This window comes from Heteronotia binoei, chromosome 6 (assembly GCF_032191835.1).
Source record: "Heteronotia binoei isolate CCM8104 ecotype False Entrance Well chromosome 6, APGP_CSIRO_Hbin_v1, whole genome shotgun sequence".
NCBI classification, from domain to species: Eukaryota; Metazoa; Chordata; class Lepidosauria; order Squamata; family Gekkonidae; genus Heteronotia; species Heteronotia binoei.
The window spans coordinates 132,143,893-132,163,106 of record NC_083228.1 but is presented as its reverse complement, the minus strand read 5'-3'; the positions used below and the strand labels follow the sequence as shown (position 1 = coordinate 132,163,106).

The following is a 19,214-nucleotide window of genomic DNA, read 5'->3' as shown; positions in this document are numbered from 1 at the left end:
CCTTTCCTCATGGCTTGTAAGATTTCTCCACAGGCCTCAGTCCCAGAGATTTTTGGCACCCTAGGAAAATGATTACACAGCGCCACCTGCTGCTTGGAAGTCACCTTTGGCACCTGAGGTGCACCAAACAGACAGGCTGTTCCTTTACTTTTGACATCTTTGTTCTTCCCTTCAACAGGGCTTTTTTTGGGGGGGGGGAGGAGCAGGAACGCAGTTCCAACGGGCTTGGCATCATGGGTTGTGGCCTAATATTCAAATGAGTTCCTGTGTGAAACGATTGTGACATCAGGGGTGTGGCTTAATATGCAGATGAGCTCCTGTTCGGCTTTTTCTACAAAAAAACCCTGCCCTTCAGGCCACTGTTCATGCTTTCCTCAGATTTGCCTGTGGCCTCCGCTGTACCCTTTGTCCAGACCCGTTGTTTGTGGACTCCATTCCCTCAAGCTTCCTTGCCTCCTGGGAGTTCTTCTTAGTTTTTCTCCTGTCCTGCTCCCCAAGCAAGCCTTGCATGAGATTTCAGCCTTCCACAAACTAGCTATAGATACTGCAAAAACTTTACCTTCCTTGAATTCAGAATACAGCGTTTGATGGTATGTGTTTGTGTGAGGTGCCCGCCTTCAGTACAAAAGTAAACATTGATGCTTTCCAGCAGCTCAGATTGCACACCTGAGCCAAGGAAGAATCACACACACACACACACACACACTTGCTGCACTCATTTTTGAAACACAAAACTTGGATGGATGGTTGGCCTTTTTCTGAGACAGAATGCTGGATTCTAGAGCAGGGGTGTCAAATACATGACCCAGGGGCTGAATCAGGTCTCTGGAGGGCTTCTATCAGGCCCCCGAGCAACTAGCTGCCAACTGCTTCCTTCTCCCTCTCTCTTGCTTTGCGAGGCTTGCTCAGTTGCACAGGAGCTACAGAGGAAAGCCTCTATTTTTGTCATTGGCTGGGGCTCCTCCCTTGAGGAGGAAGGGGGGAGGCAGAGCTTGCTTTTCCAGGCTCTTTCAACTGCATAGCAGAGCTACTGAGCCAAGCCTCTCTTCTTTCTATTGGCTGAGGCTCCTGCCTCTCCTGGTCTCTTGGGGATGAAGGGAAAGAGCCAGAGCTCCCTTTGCCCAGTTCCCTGGATCCCATGGGAGAAATACAAAGAAAACACCTTAAGACCAACGAGTGCTAATGTTTTAAGCATGTTTTAAGGGTTTTTTTGGGTTTTTTTTTTTAAAAACCCTTTAATTGTGTTCGTCTGTGTCCTTTATAAAGTTTATGTCTCTGCTTTCTAATCTTAAATAGGAATACATGGCCTGGCCCGACAAGGTCCCATTTATGTCAGATTTGGCCCGCATAACAAAATGATTTTGACCCCCCTGCCCTAGAGGGACCACTGGTCCAATCTAGAAGGGCTCTGCTTATGCTCTTATATGGGATGCAAACAAACAAACAAACACTGTGATATGCTGGCTAACATATTTAGTACAACTTTTATCAAGAATCTTACAAATCTTTTGCCTCTGCTGGGAACAATCCACTGGTGATCCCTGGCCCTAAAGACAACTGGCTGATATCTGACCTCTGCCAAAGGTCTGAACTCTGCCAAATAACATCAGGGCCCTGTGGGACATCATGCAATTCCACAAAGCCTGCAAGTAGGGCTGCCATTCCCCAGGTGGGGGCAGGGGAACCCCTGGTTTGGAGGCCCTCCCCCCGCTTCAGGGTCATCAGAAAGCGGGGGGAAGGAAATGTCTGCTGGGCACTCCATCATTCCCTATGGAGATTTATTCCCATAGAAAATCATGGAGAATTGATCTGCGGGTATCTGGGGCTCGGGGGGGGGCTATGTTTTCGGGTAGAGGCACCAAACTTTCAGTATAGCATCTAGTGCCTCTCCCCAAAATACCCCCCAAGTTTCAAAAAGATTGGACCAGGGGGTCCAATTCTATGAGCCCCAAAAGAAGGTGCCCCATCCTTCATAATTTCCTATGGAAGGAAGGAATTGAAAAGGTGTGCTGTCCCTTAAATGTGATGGCCGGAACTCCCTTTGGAGTTCAATGATGCTTGTCACGGCCTTGTCCCCAGATATTTCTTGAATTGGACTTGGCAACCCTACCTGCAAGGCAGAGTTGTTTTGCCAGGCTTTTGTCTGAGGACAGCAACAGGCAACAACATGGCTGGTCCCCCCTCCCCCCTTTTTTTCTTTCTCCCCCTCCTTATCTTGCTTGTGCGACGGCAACATAGTCCAGAACTGGTTAAAGGTTAACTATTAACACCATTTTGGGATTAATTTAAAATCTGTACTGTTAGATTTATTAGAACAAAGCAGGAGTCAAGGAGCACCTTTAAGAACAAAGTTTTATTCGGAATGTAAGCTTTCTATTGGCTGAGGCTCCTTCCTCTCCTGGTCCCTTGGGGAGGAAGGGAAAGAGCCAGAGCTCCCTTTGCCCAGTTCCCTGGATCCCATGGGAGAAATACAAAGAAAGCATCTTAAGACCAACGAGTGCTAATGGTTTAAGCATGTTTTAAGTTTACATTCTGAATAAAATTTTGTTGGTCTTAAAAGTGCTACTTGACTCCTGCTTTGTTCTACTGCTTCAGACCAACACGGCTGCCCTGTTAGATTTGTTGTATTTTAACTAGTAATTATGATGTATTTATGTATATTTTTATTGATGTAAATCGCCCAGAGCCTTGCATATTCATGGACTGGGCAATTCATAAATATATATGTGTGTGTTCAGGAATTGGGCAATTCATAACTATATATGAATTCCTTTTTGTCTGTACAGGTACGGCAGGAAGTCAGTAAGCTTGTGTGAAAACAGAACCGAGCTCTCGAGCCTGGAGATGTCGAACAACCGGGACAGGAACACCAGCCCCCACACCAGACAGAAAAGAGGTAGGCACACGACAGTAAACTGCTAGGCCAGCCCTAGGAGAAAATGATGTGGAGCCAGGCCCATTGCTTTTCTCTCCCCTGAGAAGCACTTATGGGCTCTCTTTTTCCTGGGTCTGTAGTTTGGCAAGAAAGGAGCAACCTTCATGGATCTTGACATACCGAGTTAGGGGTCCTGCTGTGAGAGCCCTCTCCAGCCCTACCCACCTCACAGGGTGTCTGTTGTGGGGGAGGAAGGTAAGGAGATTGTGTGTAATGGTTAAGTGTGCGGACTCTTATCTGGGAGAACCGGGTTTGATTCCCCACTCCTCTACTTGCACCTGCTAGCATGGCCTTGGGTCCGCCATAGCTCTGGCAGAGGTTGTCCTTGAAAGGGCAGCTGCTGTGAGAGCCCTCTCCAGCCCTACCCACCTCACAGGGTGTCTGTTGTGGGGGAGGAAGGTAAAGGAGATTGTGAGCCGCTCTGAGACTCTTCGGAGTGGAGGGCAGGATAGAAATCCAATATCTTCTTCTTCTTCTTCTTTTGTAGCAGGAACACCTTTGCATATTAAGCCACACACCTGTGATGTAGCTAGTCCTCCAAGAGCTTACAGGGCTCTTATTCCAGGGCCTACTGTAAGCACCAGAAGGATTGGCTACATCAGGGGTGTGTGACCTAATATGCAAAGGAGTTCTTGTTACAAAAAAAGACCTGGGCGTAACTACAATTAGGATTGCATGGTTGGTCTTTTAATCGTTGATTACTCAGCATTCTGGGCTGATTTGCACACGTATTTCATCACACAGTGACTGCAATATCTAGCAACAACTCGTGTTCAGGAATGGGCTATCCAACATGCAACACCGCAGGCAAAACTTCTGTACTCCGGCATACGTAGTCCTGTTGTCTAGGATCTCTTCCGCCTGAAACGTTCATGGCAATTGAAACTTCCTGTATGCAACATATTTGCTCTGCCACTAAGCTGGGGGGCTCTCCCTGGTTGGCGAGAAGCTTGGCTTATGGGAATCGGCCTGCACGGTGCATAGATGGGCTACAGCGCATATAAGAAGCTGTTTAATTCCTAGTCAGACCAATAATCCTTCCAGCGCCGTGTTTGTCTCCGCTGGCTGGCTTTGGCTGGCTCGAGCCTCAAAAAGAGACTTTCCCGGTTCTGCTGGGGGAGATCCTTTTGATCCGGAGATGCCAGAGAGCAGACGGTACAGTGAATTCAATAGAGTGCCTATTCATATGGTCGTAAATTTTCTCCTCTGGGCAAACATTGACGTTGAAAAGGGATTTGTGCACAGAGCCAACACAAGACAGGCCAGTCATGGTGCAAATCCTCCAGTAATTCTTCAGCAAAGGACATGCCAATACTTTCCTTTACCTTAAAAGCCAAAATATTCTCTCGATGGGAGGTCCGCTGAACAAGAGGGCTACTGCTATAGGACTTTTTTTTAAGGCCCTGTACTAAAAAAAGTGGGGGCCACACAGCATGCAATCGGAAAACTAGCCGTTTCACGCCATCGAGGCCCAGGGTGTCTGCCAAGCAGCATGCCCCAGAAATTCAGAATGGCACGAGAGGAGCCATTTGCCTCCATCCAAGTGGTTTTCCACAGTGATTTGACACCCTAGACAGGTCTCACAGCGGTGCCTCTTGTGCGCCATCTGGTGGCTGTCTGAAGATCTTACTTCCAGTTAACCCTCTGGGATTCTCACGCATCTTGGGGCCTTTTACTCCAACCACACCCCCAAATGAAGGAATATTAGGCCAGCACATTATTTGAGGCACAAAATGCAGCAGAGTCTATCTGGCTTGTATGTCAGCCGAGAAACAAAGTTGTACATGGAGCCTCTTTATCTTTGCAGCATTAATACGAGCCCTTTATCACAAGGAACTCTTTTGTAGACAAGATGAAGGCAGCTTCTTATAAGACCATAGCATCAAAATGTTAATTTTTTCCCTGTGTTTTAAAAACGTTTTATGGTTTTTATATGTTTTATACTCATGCATACGCATGAGCATCTAAGCCGCCCTGAGCCCGCTTTGGCGGGGAGGGCAGGATATAAATGGAATTAAACAAAATAAAATTATATAGTCTAACTAGCTAGAATGGATAGAGATGCCGAAAGCGAGTCCTGACCTGGGGGTGTCAAGATGGAGAAGAGTGGGGAGAGAAAGTGTTAATGGGCAGGAAGATTGCGCGGGAATAGCAATCCACATATCAAAGGGATAGATAGAGCAGCTGAGCAGTAGAGAGGAACATATAAGTACATAAGTGATGCATATCAGCTAGGCTGATCAATATATTTTATTCAAGCATTTCTTCCCCACTGGGATCTCAGTGGCTTACAAAGAAGCACACAAGTATATATGACGGTGCCAATATCCTGGGCTGGTCTCGTACGAACTGGCCCAGCTCTCTGAGGGCCGTGGACTAAGAGCCAAGGGACAAGAGCTCTTGGACTCCTGTCCTTAGGGCCATGCCTCGGGCCACCTCTAGGCTTAAACACCTGCAGTGGGGGAGAGAAGCAGAAGGTTCAGCCTGGATCTGATTCACCGGCTGACGTGTTACCAAGAATCCATTTCTCGATCACTCAAGATTAAATTGCAGACAAGCCGTGCATTTTAAGAACCTCGATTGTGGCTATTTTATAATATCTCACAACAACTTTAGCAACGTTGTCTGCGCAGGTCAAACTTTTAAAACTACCCTGCCCCTTTCAGCGCAGGGGTCTGTGCCCTTGGCTTGCATGCCTAGCAGACAGGTTCATTTCATTTTCCATAACGATTGTCATTTCAGTGCGTAGGACGAGTGAGTGGTCTAAAGATGTGGATGATCCTGTTGATCAGTATAGATCATAGAATCATAGAGTTAGAAGGGACCTCCAGGGTCATCTAGTCCAACCCCCTGCACAATGCAGGAAACTCACAAATACCTCCCCTTAAATTCACAGGATCAATCCCCTGTGGTCTGTAGTTTAGTCCCCTGTAGTCTACAATCCAAAGAGGATCAGCTTTGCTGCATGCACTTCCTTAGAGGAAGCCTTCCCAGGAGCTTGCACATGAAAAGCATCTTTCAAGCCACCCAAAAGGGCTGCAGTTGGTCTTGCTCTGGTACCTTTGTCCTTCTCCCTGATTGCATTGGGCAGCGGAGGTTGTGTTCAGGGAGCACCGACTGAGCACATCTGTTTATTGAATTAATGGATACCCTGCCTTTCTCTCCAATGGGGACCCAAAGCGACCTACATCGTTAAAAACATAAGAGAAGCCATGTTGGATCAGGCCAATGGCCCATCCAGTCCAACACTCTGTGTCACATAAGAACATAAGAGAAGCCATGTTGGATCAGGCCAATGGCCCATCCAGTCCAACACTCTGTGTCACACAATGGCTAAGAAACCCAAGTGCCATCAGGAGGTCCATCAGTGGGACCAGGACGCTAGAAGCCCTCACTGTCCCTCCCCACCCCCCAAGCACAAAGAATACAGAGCATCACTGCCCCAGACAGAGAGTACCAACAATACACTGTGGCTAATAGCCACTGATGGGCCTCTGCTCCATATATTGATCCAGTCCCCTCTTGAAGCTGGCTATGCTTGCAGCTGCCGCCACCTCCTGTGGCAGTGAATTCCATGTGTTCATTACACTTTGGGTGAAGAAGTACTTCTTTTTTTCCATTCTAACCCGACTGCTCAGCAATTTTATTGAGTGCCCACGAGTTCTCGTATTGTGAGAAAGGGAGAAAAGTACTTCTTTCTCTACCTTCTCCGTCCTATGCATAATCTTGTAAACCTCCATCATGTCACCCTTCAGTTGATGTTTATCCAAGCTAAAGAGCCCCAAGCGCTTCAACCTTTCTTCATAGGGAAAGGTTTTCCTCTCCTCCTCCATTTTATCCTCACATAGAACCCTGTGAGGTAGATTAGGTTGAGAGAGGGTGACCGGCCCAAGGCCACCTAGCAAGCTTCCATGGCACAAGTGGGGATTCGAACCTGAGTCTCCCATGTATTCAGTCCTACACTCTTAACCAGTATACTGCACTGGCTGTGATTCCCCACGGACCAGAAAGACAAAAAAAACTTGCTTTGAATCAGTGAAAAAGAGGTGCTCAGGCAGTAGCTGCGTTCGCTTCCATGTCAGAGCCACCCAAATAAGCCACCCATTGTAGGACGTGGCCATTCCCTATTGGCTTGGCTCATTCTCAGCATGATGCCAGTTATCTCTCAAGCTGGCATGGATCCTGCCAGCAACGGGCCAGCCCCAAGAAGTGATGGGTTACCGGCCAAATATCTTAAACCCAGGCCTTTTCCTTGCTCTTCTTCAGCTAATAGGCAAAGACAACCTTTCTTTGAAATACATTTTCCCTCAGTGCTTTGATTCGGCTTTTAAACTACCAATTTTAGCGGGCTTAATTTTTTAGTTCTTTTTGAAAGCCAGTCGGTCCCTTTTGAATCTTTAAAAAAAAATTAAGTATGCTGTTCTTCCTTTTGTTGCACATCGCATTGGGAAAGGTTTGTTTTTAAAAGCTGAGAAACAACAAATGCATTTATATACTAAGGAGATGTAGGGGGGCATCTGCAAACTGACAGCAACATTGAGGAGCCTAGGATGGATGAAGGTATTGTATGGGATGGTGTATCATTGCATGGGAAAGAAAGATCTTTGCAAGGAGCAGTGCTGGCTATAAAACATTTCATGACAACCACGGCCAGGGGTTTCCAACAGGCAGTTTGTGAGATAGTCCCCACCACATCATGCAGACCCTTGACATAGGTGAGGCCTGAAGATCTCCCAGAATTACAGCTAGTCTTCAAACTACAGAGACCAGTTCCCCTGGGGAAAATGGCTGCCTTGTAGGGTGGACTTTATGGCATCGCATCCTGGCTGCCCAAACTCCGCCCTCCCCAGGCTCCACCCCCAAATCTCCAGGAATTCCCCATCCTGGAACTGGCAACCCTACTTTGAAGATTCAGGAAAGGATTGCGAGAAAATATGTTCTCAGGAGAATCAAAGACCTGGGAAGGCTAAGTCAGCTGACTTGACATTTCTCTGTGTCTTTGTGTGGGAGATGTTAATAGCTGGGGATTATTTTTCATTTCTCTGAAGTAGCTCTCATTACAGAACAAGGTTGGGGACCCCTCCCTCAGGCCCTACTTTAGAACATCTCCTGCATCCAAACTCTTGATCATTTTCCTTTCCAATGAATGCCACTGAGCTCTGTCATCTATAATCCACAACAATAGAAGTTGTGGCATGGGGAAGGTCGCTACTCAGTCTTTGATTGGCTTGGAATTCTCTCACTCAGGGGTGGAATTCTAGCAGGAGCTCCTTTGCCTATTAGGCGACACCCCCCTGATGTCGCCAATCCTCCAAGAGCTTGCAAAAAAGAGCCTTGTAAGCTCTTGGAGGATTGGCTACATCAGGGAGGTGTGGCCTAATAGGCAAAGATGCTCCTGCTAGAATTCTACCCGTGCTATCACTGCTGACCTGTGTGCTCCTTGCAAAATGATATCTCCCGCCCCATTCCATTCTCGCTGTCTCAAATGAAACAGAGCCGGTCAAATGTATCCCCTTTGCAGGAGAAGGATCGGTTTGGCCCGCTGGTTTGATTTCCTGGTTTGCCTTCTGCAATCACCTGCTGCATCAGCCCTGCCCTGGCCAGCCCTGCTTCCTTTCCCTGCCGTGTCCTTGCCCTTCGCGAGCTCTTTAACCATTGCTTCCTTCATCAGCTGCTAATTCCGACCCCTCCTGCCTTACATTTCTCTTCACTCTGCCTCTCTCTCCTAGTCGATTCTTCCACCAGCCTTAATCTTGAGCGCTCAGCTCTTGCTAGAAAGCGGTTTACATTGCAAGGGCTTTCGAACCGCAGAGCTCCACCCAAAGGTAAAGCCGATCACCGCTTGCTCGCCAGCCACACATCTCCCACGTGCTGTCTCCATTCCACGGTGCCACTCGTCTCTCCTCTGCAAGCAGGGCCACATCTCATCACAGTGTCCTCGTCTGGTGTACACGTCTAGATTCCGCCAGTCTGCTTTTTCGGTAGCTCGTTTATGATGTACTTGCAAAGGGGCGCTTTGAACAGATAGGCTGCCAATTTTTATTAGCTTGTAACTAGTCTTCCCTCTAAGCTGAGTTAGTGTGAGCTAGCTCAGGTTTTTTAGCCTCCAGCTTGCACCTTTTTGTCTTAGCTCAGGAAAAATGATCCCAGAGCAAACTAATTTATGCAGTAGCTCACAACTTTCATGCCAAATAGCTCACAAAGTAGAACGTTTGCACGTAGGACTCCACAGCTTAGAGGGAGTATTGCTTGTAACAGCAGCCTAAAATGCAAAAGTGTACCAGGGGAAGGATCTCCTGCCATGATACAAGATATGAAAAACCTTTACAGATAGAATATTTTGTTGTCCTATTGCCAGGGCCGGTTCGCCCACTAGGCAAAACTAGGTCAAATTGGGCTCCTCCCCGTGCCCAAGACAAATGCCTAAGTTTGTCTGTCTCCACCCGCCGCCATCACCACCGCCCGCCCCCTCCCGTCCCTTCCACAGTGCAGCACTTTGCGCCCCCCCCCTCAACGGCGTGATCCGAGAAGCTGGAAGTGAGGGGGGAGCGAACCTCCTCCAGCATGCTCTTCAAAGAATTTAGAAGAAGCCCGGGCCCTGTCGAAGCAGATAGGGCTGAGCCTCATCACGGCATTCCTCTGATCGCGCGGGGGGACAACGGAGCACGGTGGGGGGGCAGCAGACAGGCAGCCTGCCTGGGGCCGGTACTGCCTGTTTTTAATTATAGTCACAAACTGAGTAGAAATCTTCTTGAGCTTTTAGAGAAATTTAGCCCCATGTTAAAGGCAAATGAACCTAACAGGATGGCCAGTCCTCCGCTAGGCAGAGTTCAGTTTTGCCTTGAAGCACATTCCAGCTCCATTTTGCTGGGGCCAGGAGCTCCATAGAAGCACTTCCAGGCGCTGACCTGAAAGAAGAATGAACTAAGCTCTGCGGCCCGTCTGCACAGGAAGGGGCAGCCTTAATCAGTGGGCAACAGGGAGATCCATGCAAATTAAGAAGGGCAGGAGTCATTTGGTAGAAAAACAAGGTGCAGGAGCGCAGTATCATATCTTATTTGCATATGCCCTGGGATCTGTGTGCAGCCAGGGCTGGCTCGCCCACTAGGCAAATTAGGCAGTTGCCTAGGGCGCTGGGAGGAGGGGGGTGCCGAATTTGGCCCCCCCCCTCCCAGTGCCCATGACAACCACCTAGTTTGCCTGCCTGCCTCCCCGCTTCCGCCGCCGCCCTCCCTCCCTCCACAGCGCTGCAGTGCAGCGCCACACTCTGTTGCCTCCCCATCAGAGAGCGCCACAGCTGGGCCCTACTGGCTTCGATGCGGGGGCGTGCCATCTAATCCTTTGAAGTGCACACGGGAGAAAGCTTCGCTCCCCCTCACATCTGGTTCCAGGAAGGAAGGGGGAGAAGTGTTGCAGTGCTGCAGAGAGGGGGCAACGGTGGGCACCACGCCCCCTAGAGCCCCTAGAGCGGTAGGCACCATGCCCCCTAGAGCTGCTTAGGGCACCATGCCCCCTAGAGCCAGCGCTATCATCTATCTGTCATGTGATCAGATATTGTTAAAGTTGTCCTCAGTCCATTGATTTACCGGAGATGGGTATTTATCTCTCCAGTGTTGTCAGATAAGTCTTTCAGCTGTAGCGAGGACACGCAGGGTCCATTTTCATTGACCATTGGTTAGCCTCCAAGAGACGGGCAGAAAGTTTGAAAGTGCATAAGCATCCTCAAAGATCAATGAACAAAGATCAATGATTAAAAAAAAATGTTAGGAGTAATAACTTCCTCCCAGAAAATGACCTGATGCACCCCAAGTATGAGGTATAAATATCAGCAAACGGCTGGGATGTTCCGCTTATTCACATAGTTTTGTGGGTGATAGAATGTCCCCATTTAAGTCCAGGCCATACAAACCATAGGTCGCTTTAAGTGGCTAGTACATATTGATGCCCATAGCTAAACTGTGATAACATTGGCCGCCACTTGGCATAAATCCTGCAGCTTGTCAGCTTTTCGCTGCAGTTTCTTAACAGCACATGCTTCCCACACATATAAAACACCGTAGAAACTGTAGTTAGGCATCTTACATTAATTGGTGAGCTGTAGGAACCTAGCATCAGTAGTAAATACTGAAAGTTAGAATTGACTGTGCGTATAGAGGAACAGCCGTATATGGATATGCCTCTCTATACTGCTAACGTAAACTGGTTTAACAGTCATTCTTTTTATACTGTGAGCCCCGGGAACTGTAGTTCTGTGAATGAGGAACTAGTGGTTCCTAAAACAGAGAGATCAGTAGTTCACCGCACTACAATTCACAGAATTCTTTGGGCAGAGCCATGACAGTTAAATCGATCTACATTTATACAGTAGACATACCTTCTTTCTCTCCCCACTTGGGTTGCCAAGCTGAGCCTGTAAACCAGTGGAGAACAGGGGGACTTAGGGAAATTGGGGGGCATGTGATATCGAGACCTCACTGTGCCCCTTCCATGTTGCACAATGGATAGCTCTAGGAATCTCTGGAAACTCTATGGTTTTATCATAGAGTTTCCAACAATTCCTAGAGTTATCCCCTGTCACTTCCAGTTTCTACCCAAAAGTGATATACCAGCAAAGAGGCTAGTGGCAATTTTTTAATCCTTGCGGTGGGCGATGGGGATGCTCAGCAGGGATGTCCCACCATAGGAGGAGGCCTGCGGCGCTATTTCCTCACAGAGAAATCTGATTCCATAAACACTCAGTTGAGCCAGGGGCATTGCTTAAATATCCACAGAATGGCTTGAGATCTGATTTCGAGGACCTGCCAACACGAGGAGTTGCCATCTGACGCACACACATTTACACAAACCTGTACTGGCATTCCAGAATTGAATTTCGGTATGTTACATATGTATGTTACATATTATATTTTGCTCATTATCTCTAAAATATTTTTCATCTAGCCAGCGAAAAGCACAGAGTTGTTTAACAACTTGTTTGCTAAAATATACCCATAAACATGCTTTGAAGCCACCAGAGTGGCTTGTCGGGTTTTGTTTTGGGTTATGTTTCGCCCCAGTAGACCAGCAAACTAACACTTTTGTGAGGAGACTCTGAAAGTCTGCATATGACAAGGCAACAAAATGCTTCATATTCACTGTTGTTCTCATCTTCCATCAATTGTATGGGGATCCACGCATGTTAATGCAAAGTGTTGGCTGTTTAGTTTCTGTTTTGTTAGCCGTCCTTGTCCATCAGTCCATATCAGCTCCCACTCTCCTAAGAAGAACTGTTTTATCTCAGTTGCCATTCCTAGGGCCTGTTTACATGACCAGTTCTCCTGAGATAACTCTTTACCTCACAGTCTTTCAAACTTGTTTAGATGACGAAAAGGTTAAATCACAGTGGGGACAGATATTTCAGAAGCCCCGGGATAATGATGGGCTTCTGAAATATCTCTGCCTCGGTATATAAATATCATCATCATTATTTGGGGGCCTATAAATTCGGGTGGCATTCAGGATTCAAGGCTGAAGGTCATTGGCCTATTAATGACCTGGCAGGGTGAGTAAACTTGGCCTTTTCTCGAGTGGAAACTTACTACAATACGCATGAAATTGTTTAATAAACTGATCAAATGTACCCTAATACCAAGGGCTGAAAAAGAGTTTTAGCACACTTCGGCACCTGATCAGAGGAAGACACGGGAGATCAGTCATATTTGTATTACTACTTGGCAGGACAAGCAGGGCCGTAGACAGAAAATTCCGGTTGGGGGGCCCACGGAAAACAATTTTGGATGGAGGAGCCCCCCTCTGGCAGCCCCCACTCTCTCCGCCGCCACTCCCCCCCCCCCCACAGCTCTGGCGGCACCTCCCTCCCACCCAGTCACCCACTGGGCGAAAGAGTAAAGAGCGGGCTCCTGGGGCTCTTGATCGGCTGGAAAAGCTGCTGCGCTGAACTTGCTGATTGCACCGGGAAGCCGGCATAGGAACCGCCGGCTTCGGCGTGGCTTTTCTAGCCGATCACGTGATTGGCACGGGGGGCGCCCTGCAAGAGCCCCAGGAGCCCGCTCTTTACTCTTTCGCCCGGTGGGTGGCTGGGTGGGAGGGAGGGGGAGGTGCTATGCGGAGGGGGACGGGGCCGCCAGAGCCGCAGGGAGAAAAGTGGCAGGGGAGAGAACAGGGGCCGTGGAAAGGAGGGGCCATAAAGGTCTGAGAGGGGATTGGATGGAGGGTCCATGCCCCCCCAGCCCCCCTTGGCTACGGGCCTGAGGATAAGGACAACGTTAATGGCAGGCTTACCAAATGATCACACACACACACATTGTGCTAAGTTATCTCAGGGCTCTTTTTGTAGCAGGAACTCCTTTGTGTAATTAGGCCACACACCCCGATGTACCCAATCCTCCAAGAGCTTTCAGGGCTCTTCATACAGGGCCTACTGTAAACTCCAGGGGGATTGGCTACATCAGGGGTGTGTGGCCTAATATGCAAAAAAAGCCGTGGTTATCATTTATACACACACCGTGGTTATCATTTATACACACACATTATACACTGCTTCCAAAAAAAGCCGTGGTTATCATTTATACACACACAAAAAAGCCGTGGTTATCACTCAGCCAGTTCCATGAAAGCAAAGATAACCCCAAACATTTGACAAATTTGTTTCAAGCTAGATCACATATAGTGGGGAGTAGGATTGTATCTGCTAACCCCGCCCCCTGACTACATGCATTTAGTTTCATATTTATTTATCTAGGCCATTTATATACTACCTCTCTAAACTTGCTTGAGGTGTCCTATGCTTGGAAGGCTCTGTTTCCACAATCAGGAATCCTGGGAAATTAGCGCTCCTGATCGCATGGATGAAGTCTATACCCTGTACGTTTTGCATACTCCAAGAGGTCCCATATCAGCATGGAGTGGACAGATAGCTTTTGTAGGAAGGGATAGGGCTAGTGGAGCAAAACAAGTGACTCTAGTGGGCATGCTCCTTTCCTATGTATATAACCTAGGGCTTTTTTTTGAGCAGGAACGCAGTTCCAGCTGGCTTGGTGCCAGGGGGTGTGGCTTACTATGCAAATGAGGTCCTGCTGAGTTTTTCTACAAAAAGCCCGATGTAAGACAATGGTGATGTCAGGGGTGTGTGGCCTACTATGCAAATCAGTTCCTGCTGGGCTTTTTCTACAAAGAAAGCCCTGATATAACCTGTATCGGGGCTATATTGAGAGCCAGTTTGGTGTAGTGGTTAAGTGTGCAGACTCTTATCTGGGAGAACCGGGTTTGATTCCCCACTCCTCCACTTGCAGCTGCTGGAATGGCCTTGGGTCAGCCATAGCTCTGGCAGAGGTTGTCCTTGAAAGGGCAGCTTCTGGGAGAGCTCTCTCAGCCCCACCCACCTCACAGGGTGTCTGTTGTGGGGGGAGAAGACATAGGAGATTGTAAGCCGCTCTGAGTCTCCGATTCAGGGAGAAGGGCGGGGTATAAATCTGCAATTCTTCTTCAAAAAGTTTTTGAGCCTACAGGCACCTTTTGGAATTCTGACAGAGCATGGCGGGCACAGCCACAAAATGGCTGCTGCAGGAGGCGGAGCCAGCCACAAAATGGCGGCCACAGCTTACCTTTGCTCGCACAGTGAAGAAGCTTGTGTTGTGGCAGCTGCTGCCAAGGCAATTTTTTTTAAAAAAAAAAAATCTGCACAGCCAGTCAAATCTTCAATGACCAGTTAGAAGCCTTGCTGGGCAAAACCCCCACCGACTTAAAAAAATAAAATTGGTAAGCGTCAGGAGGTGCCGTGGTACCCAACGGCATCACATCGGGAACCCCTGACCTGCACACACACACATGTCATGAATACAGAGCTATAGTGTGGTCAGGGCTTTTTTTTGAGCAGCAATGCACAGGAGGAATGCCGTTCCAGTTGGCTTGATGTCAGGGGGTGTGGCCTAATGTGCAAATGAGTTCCCACTGGGCTTTCTCTACAAAAAAAAAAGCCCTGTGTGAAACAATGGTGGCCCCAGGAGATGTGGCCTGATATGCAAATGTGTCCCTGCTGGGCTTTCTCTACAAAAAAAGCCCCGAGTGTGGTTAACCCTCCCTGGAGTTCTGCATAACCCAAGTTTGTTCGAGTCCAGCGGGCCCTGAATCAATTTATCAAACAGTATATAATCCTGCTCATGTAAACAGATCCTTATCGGTATTAACTTTACTGCGGCTTTAAATGAGAACTAGGTATGTTTTTATAGCACTTCCTTAATTGCTTTTTTCTTTCCTGTATGCCTCTCTTTGCTTGCTTGCCTCTAACCCGTCCCTGACCTGCTCCTGTTTGTCCTCCCAGATCCAGAATCTAAAGAAAGGGATGTTACCCACCGCTTTTCCCTAGGTTCCTCCATCAGCTCCACAACTAACACCTCCGCTCTAACCAAAGGTACAGTCACACTAACTCCCCCGTAGCCGCTTCCCTTTCTCTCCTGACACCGATAAAGCCAGTGGTGGGGCTTGAGATCTTTCTTCCTGTTGCTGTCAGTTGCTCTAGAGGCAGGGCCACGTACAAGACCTTCAGTAGTGGCAGGGCTTTTTTTTTAGCAGGAACACCCAGGAACACAGTTCTGGCTGGCTCAGCATCAGGAAGCGTGTCCTGCTATGCAAACGAGTCCTTGTTCCTGTGCATTCCTGCTAAAAAAAAAAAAAAAGCCCCGCTGGTACTGAAGTGCGATAGAAACATGTACTGTTTGTCAAATGAGTTCTCGTCACAATTATGGGAAGGTATATATGCAGCTCAGGAGCCCCGTGGCGCAGAGTGGTAAAGCTGCAGTACTGCAGTCCAAGCTCTGCTCACGACCTGAGTTCGATCCCGGCGGAAGCTGGGTTCAGGTAGCCGGCTCGAGGTTGATCCAGCCTTCCATCCTTCCGAGGTCGGTAAAATGAGTCCCCAGCTTGCTGTGGGGTGGGGGGGAAGTGTAGATGACTGGGGAAGGCAATGGCAAACCACCCCGTAAAAAGTCTGCCCACAAAACGTCGTGATGCGACGTCACCCCAGGGTTTGGTAACGGCTTGGTGCTTTATATGCAACTCATGTTGCGGTGATGCATGGTTTCCATTGCTGGGTACCTAGCTAAGGTCCGGTTTGTAATAGCCATAAATACATCCAGGAGATTTTATTCTGCTTTTTCTCAGAATTAAAGATAATCACAGTGTGTTTTCTTTCCGCCTTTGCAAATGGATTGTTTCACTGATGGTTTTACATGCTAAATAAATCTCGTCTTTTTCGTGCGCCGCAAACCCCCATTCCTTTCTGCTCGAAGAGAGCACGCAGGTGACCTCTAATGGCATTTCCAACCTTTTTATTATTTGCCGACTCCACACAGGTCCTCTTGTTCCTGCAGTTAAAGTCAAGAGGCACGAAATAAAAAGTGATCCAACTCCTTTGGGGTTTGAAGGTACACGTACTGACTCAATGCATGGAGTTTTGGTTTTTTTTGCAACGGTCTTTGGCGTCACAGGAATGCACCTCTGTTCATCATCCCCAGCATACGACACATTCGAGAGTCTGTGCGCATTTCTGAGTCAGCGTATCAAATCATTTTCTTTTTTCTGGAAAACCATCATGTCATTATGTCATTATTTCCATGCCTCTTCCACATATTTCTCCTCTGCCTGCCAAGTTCTGTTTGGGAATGGGTTCCGGGCAAAACCACAGAGATCATAAAAGCTGGGGAGAGGATTTCCAAATCTGTACGCAACTCAAAGAACGGCCTCTTGTTCCTACCTCAGCAGTGAGAAGGAACATTAACAACCCTTATTAGTTCAATGCATATAAAAGTCAGGTCAAAATTAAATGTCAAATTAAAAAATTAACTCTTTCCAGATTGAATGTCCAAAATCGCCCAAACAGAGAAGAACAACTGCAGGTAGTAACAATGGCAAGATCTGCTTCAAATCTGAGCTCTGCTTCATGGGATTTTTATGCCCCTGAATTGTTTTTAATGTTGAATTTTCTGTCTTCTATTGATATTTTTATGATGAATTGGTGATTTCCCTGGTGTTTTTAGTTGGAAAATGCCTTGAACTTGTATCTGTTCTGCGTCTGCAAGTCCTTGTGGCAGCCTGTAGTTAGATATAATACCTCATTTGGCCATTAGTCTACTAACATTAGTATGTCAGAGCTCCTTAAAGAAAGGTCAAGATAAAAATATACTACATAAAGACCTCTGTTGTAAAAAATGAGCTAGTCAGCACTATTGACTTATGACTATCACCTATAGCAGCACCAGTTTCACATCTTTCAGACACTAAATACTTGCCAACCCATGCCAATCACACACCATCCTAAGAAGCACCCAGAGACGTATAAATAGTAAATCCCATCTCAAAAAGTATGTTTTGCTTTTACCTATGTGTCTTTTAAAATAAGAGGCAACCAGGGAAGGGAGAGGAGTCTGTTGTGAAACCGTTTTGCAATCACGTGAGAAAACTGCATAATCCTATGAATCCAACACACCTTAATTAGTTTGGGCACGTCTGAACAGGTGACCAAACGATCAGGTAGCAACCCATCAGCCGGACACGGGCCAAACCACCCAGTGCTCAAGCAATGAAGACCACAGAATGACAATAAATCATTGTAACCCTCATAAAATATTTAAAATATCCAAAACAGCGTCGGAGACATGGAAAAGGATCAGGCAGCATCTGCAACAGCTCTTAAGTTCTGTCCAAAAGCTAGACTTAGCAGAATAGTCTTCACCAAGTTCCCAGATATTGAAAGGGAACTGGCTAATCAAATGTTTGAAGGGCAGTCACTGGGACTGTAGTCCATTTTCCACAGGGTACATCTCAAAGTTCCACACTCATTTCACAGTGCCTTCAGAAAAAGCTCTGTGGGGATGGGGGAAATGGCTTCTACTTTCTGTGCCATTCTCCGGTGATGCCTATGATGGACAGAAGGCTATCCCACCCCCGAAAGGGAAAACATATGATGGACAGAAGGCTGTCCTGCCCCTGGAGGGGAAAACACCACAGCCTTGAGCCTATGGGAGTGTTGTTCCAACAGTCCACACACACCCTTCTCAAAGGTGATTGGATGCTGGAGCAGCACTCCCATAGGCTCGAGTGAGTGGTGTTTTCCCCTTCAGGGGTGGGACCACCTTCTGCCATCACAGTGCTATCTCACCAAAAGACATTCATACAATCATTTGGGGATAGACCTAAGATGTGGGGGCAGGGATGGGTCTTGGCACCATCCATTTGTTTGTCTGTAGACCTTTCTGTGGTTCATTTCTCCTTTCCACTTCTTTTCCATCTGTCCCCGTTTGGGGCTTGCTGCATGCCTCTCTTTGCTTGCTCTTGTGGTCCTTCATAGCATGCTGTTGTAACTGCACCCCACTGGTGCCCACTTGATCTTTCCTTCTCTCAACGGAGGCCTTGCTTCTTTAAGGACCTGGTGCCATCATAGAGCACAGATTACCACCCTCACACACTTTAAGGACCCCTTTTGTGAGGGAAATTAGAATAGTAAATGTGGTGGATGTCCCCTCCCCAAATGCTTTTTGGTGCATGCTTTTGGCTGGGGCAGAGAATTCTAGCCAGCTGCCAGGTCTCAAGCAGTGTGTCCCTCTAAGCTGAGTTAGTGTGAGCTATCTCACAGTTTCTGTGCCTTGTAGTCTCCGGCTCGCACATTTTTGTCATAGCTCAGGAAAAATGGTCCCAGAACAAACGAATTTATGCAGTAGCTCACAACTTTAATGCCAGCAGCTCACAAAGTAGAAGTTTTGCTCACAAGACTCCACAGCTTAGAGCGAGCATTGGTCTCAAGCAGGGCTTTTTTTTGTAGCAGGAACTCCTTTGCATGTTAGGCCACACACCCCTGATGTAGCCAGTCCTCCAAGAGCTTACAGTAGGCCCTGTACTAAGAGCTCTGTAAGCTCTTGGAGGATTGGCTACATCAAGGGGGGGCGTGGCCTGATATGCAAATGAGTTCCGGCTGGGCTTTTTCTACCAAAAAAAGCCCTGCCCAGCCCTTTTAGCAAGGAAGACCACCTGGAAGGGTTTGCATGTTCTCTCTGTCGTCTCTCAGTTGGATCCCAGCTAGCCCATGTGCATAAATCATCCCTACTTCCTATCACAGATGCTTTTGAAAGAACCCTGATGGCTCAAGCCAAATGCAGCGTCGCTCCCTCCACAAGATCGGTACCTAGATCAGCTTCGCAGACAGGTAAAAGGCATAAGGAGGTGGTTTTGGAGATGCAGCCTTCATGCTGGGCAGAGCGTACCCGGAGTCATGGGGCACAGTTCACCA

At 47.7% G+C, this 19,214-nt stretch overlaps 1 protein-coding gene across 9 annotated transcripts in view; it reads left to right on the top strand.

Annotated features, from left to right (window-relative positions):
- The window catches only part of MCF2L2 (MCF.2 cell line derived transforming sequence-like 2), a 356,849-nt gene that overhangs the window by 323,791 nt on the left and 13,844 nt on the right, over positions 1–19,214 (top strand). For 4 of the 9 annotated variants that reach the window (XM_060242617.1, XM_060242616.1, XM_060242623.1 and 1 more), the window contains exons 26-30: positions 2,787–2,896; positions 8,665–8,760; positions 15,255–15,344; positions 16,285–16,356; positions 19,044–19,130. In XM_060242617.1, the coding sequence (XP_060098600.1) occupies positions 2,787–2,896; positions 8,665–8,760; positions 15,255–15,344; positions 16,285–16,356; positions 19,044–19,130 (455 nt within the window). The remainder of the gene's footprint in view (positions 1–2,786; positions 2,897–8,664; positions 8,761–15,254; positions 15,345–16,284; positions 16,357–19,043; positions 19,131–19,214) is intronic. The other 5 variants (XM_060242618.1, XM_060242622.1, XM_060242621.1 and 2 more) reach the window with 5 other exon arrangements.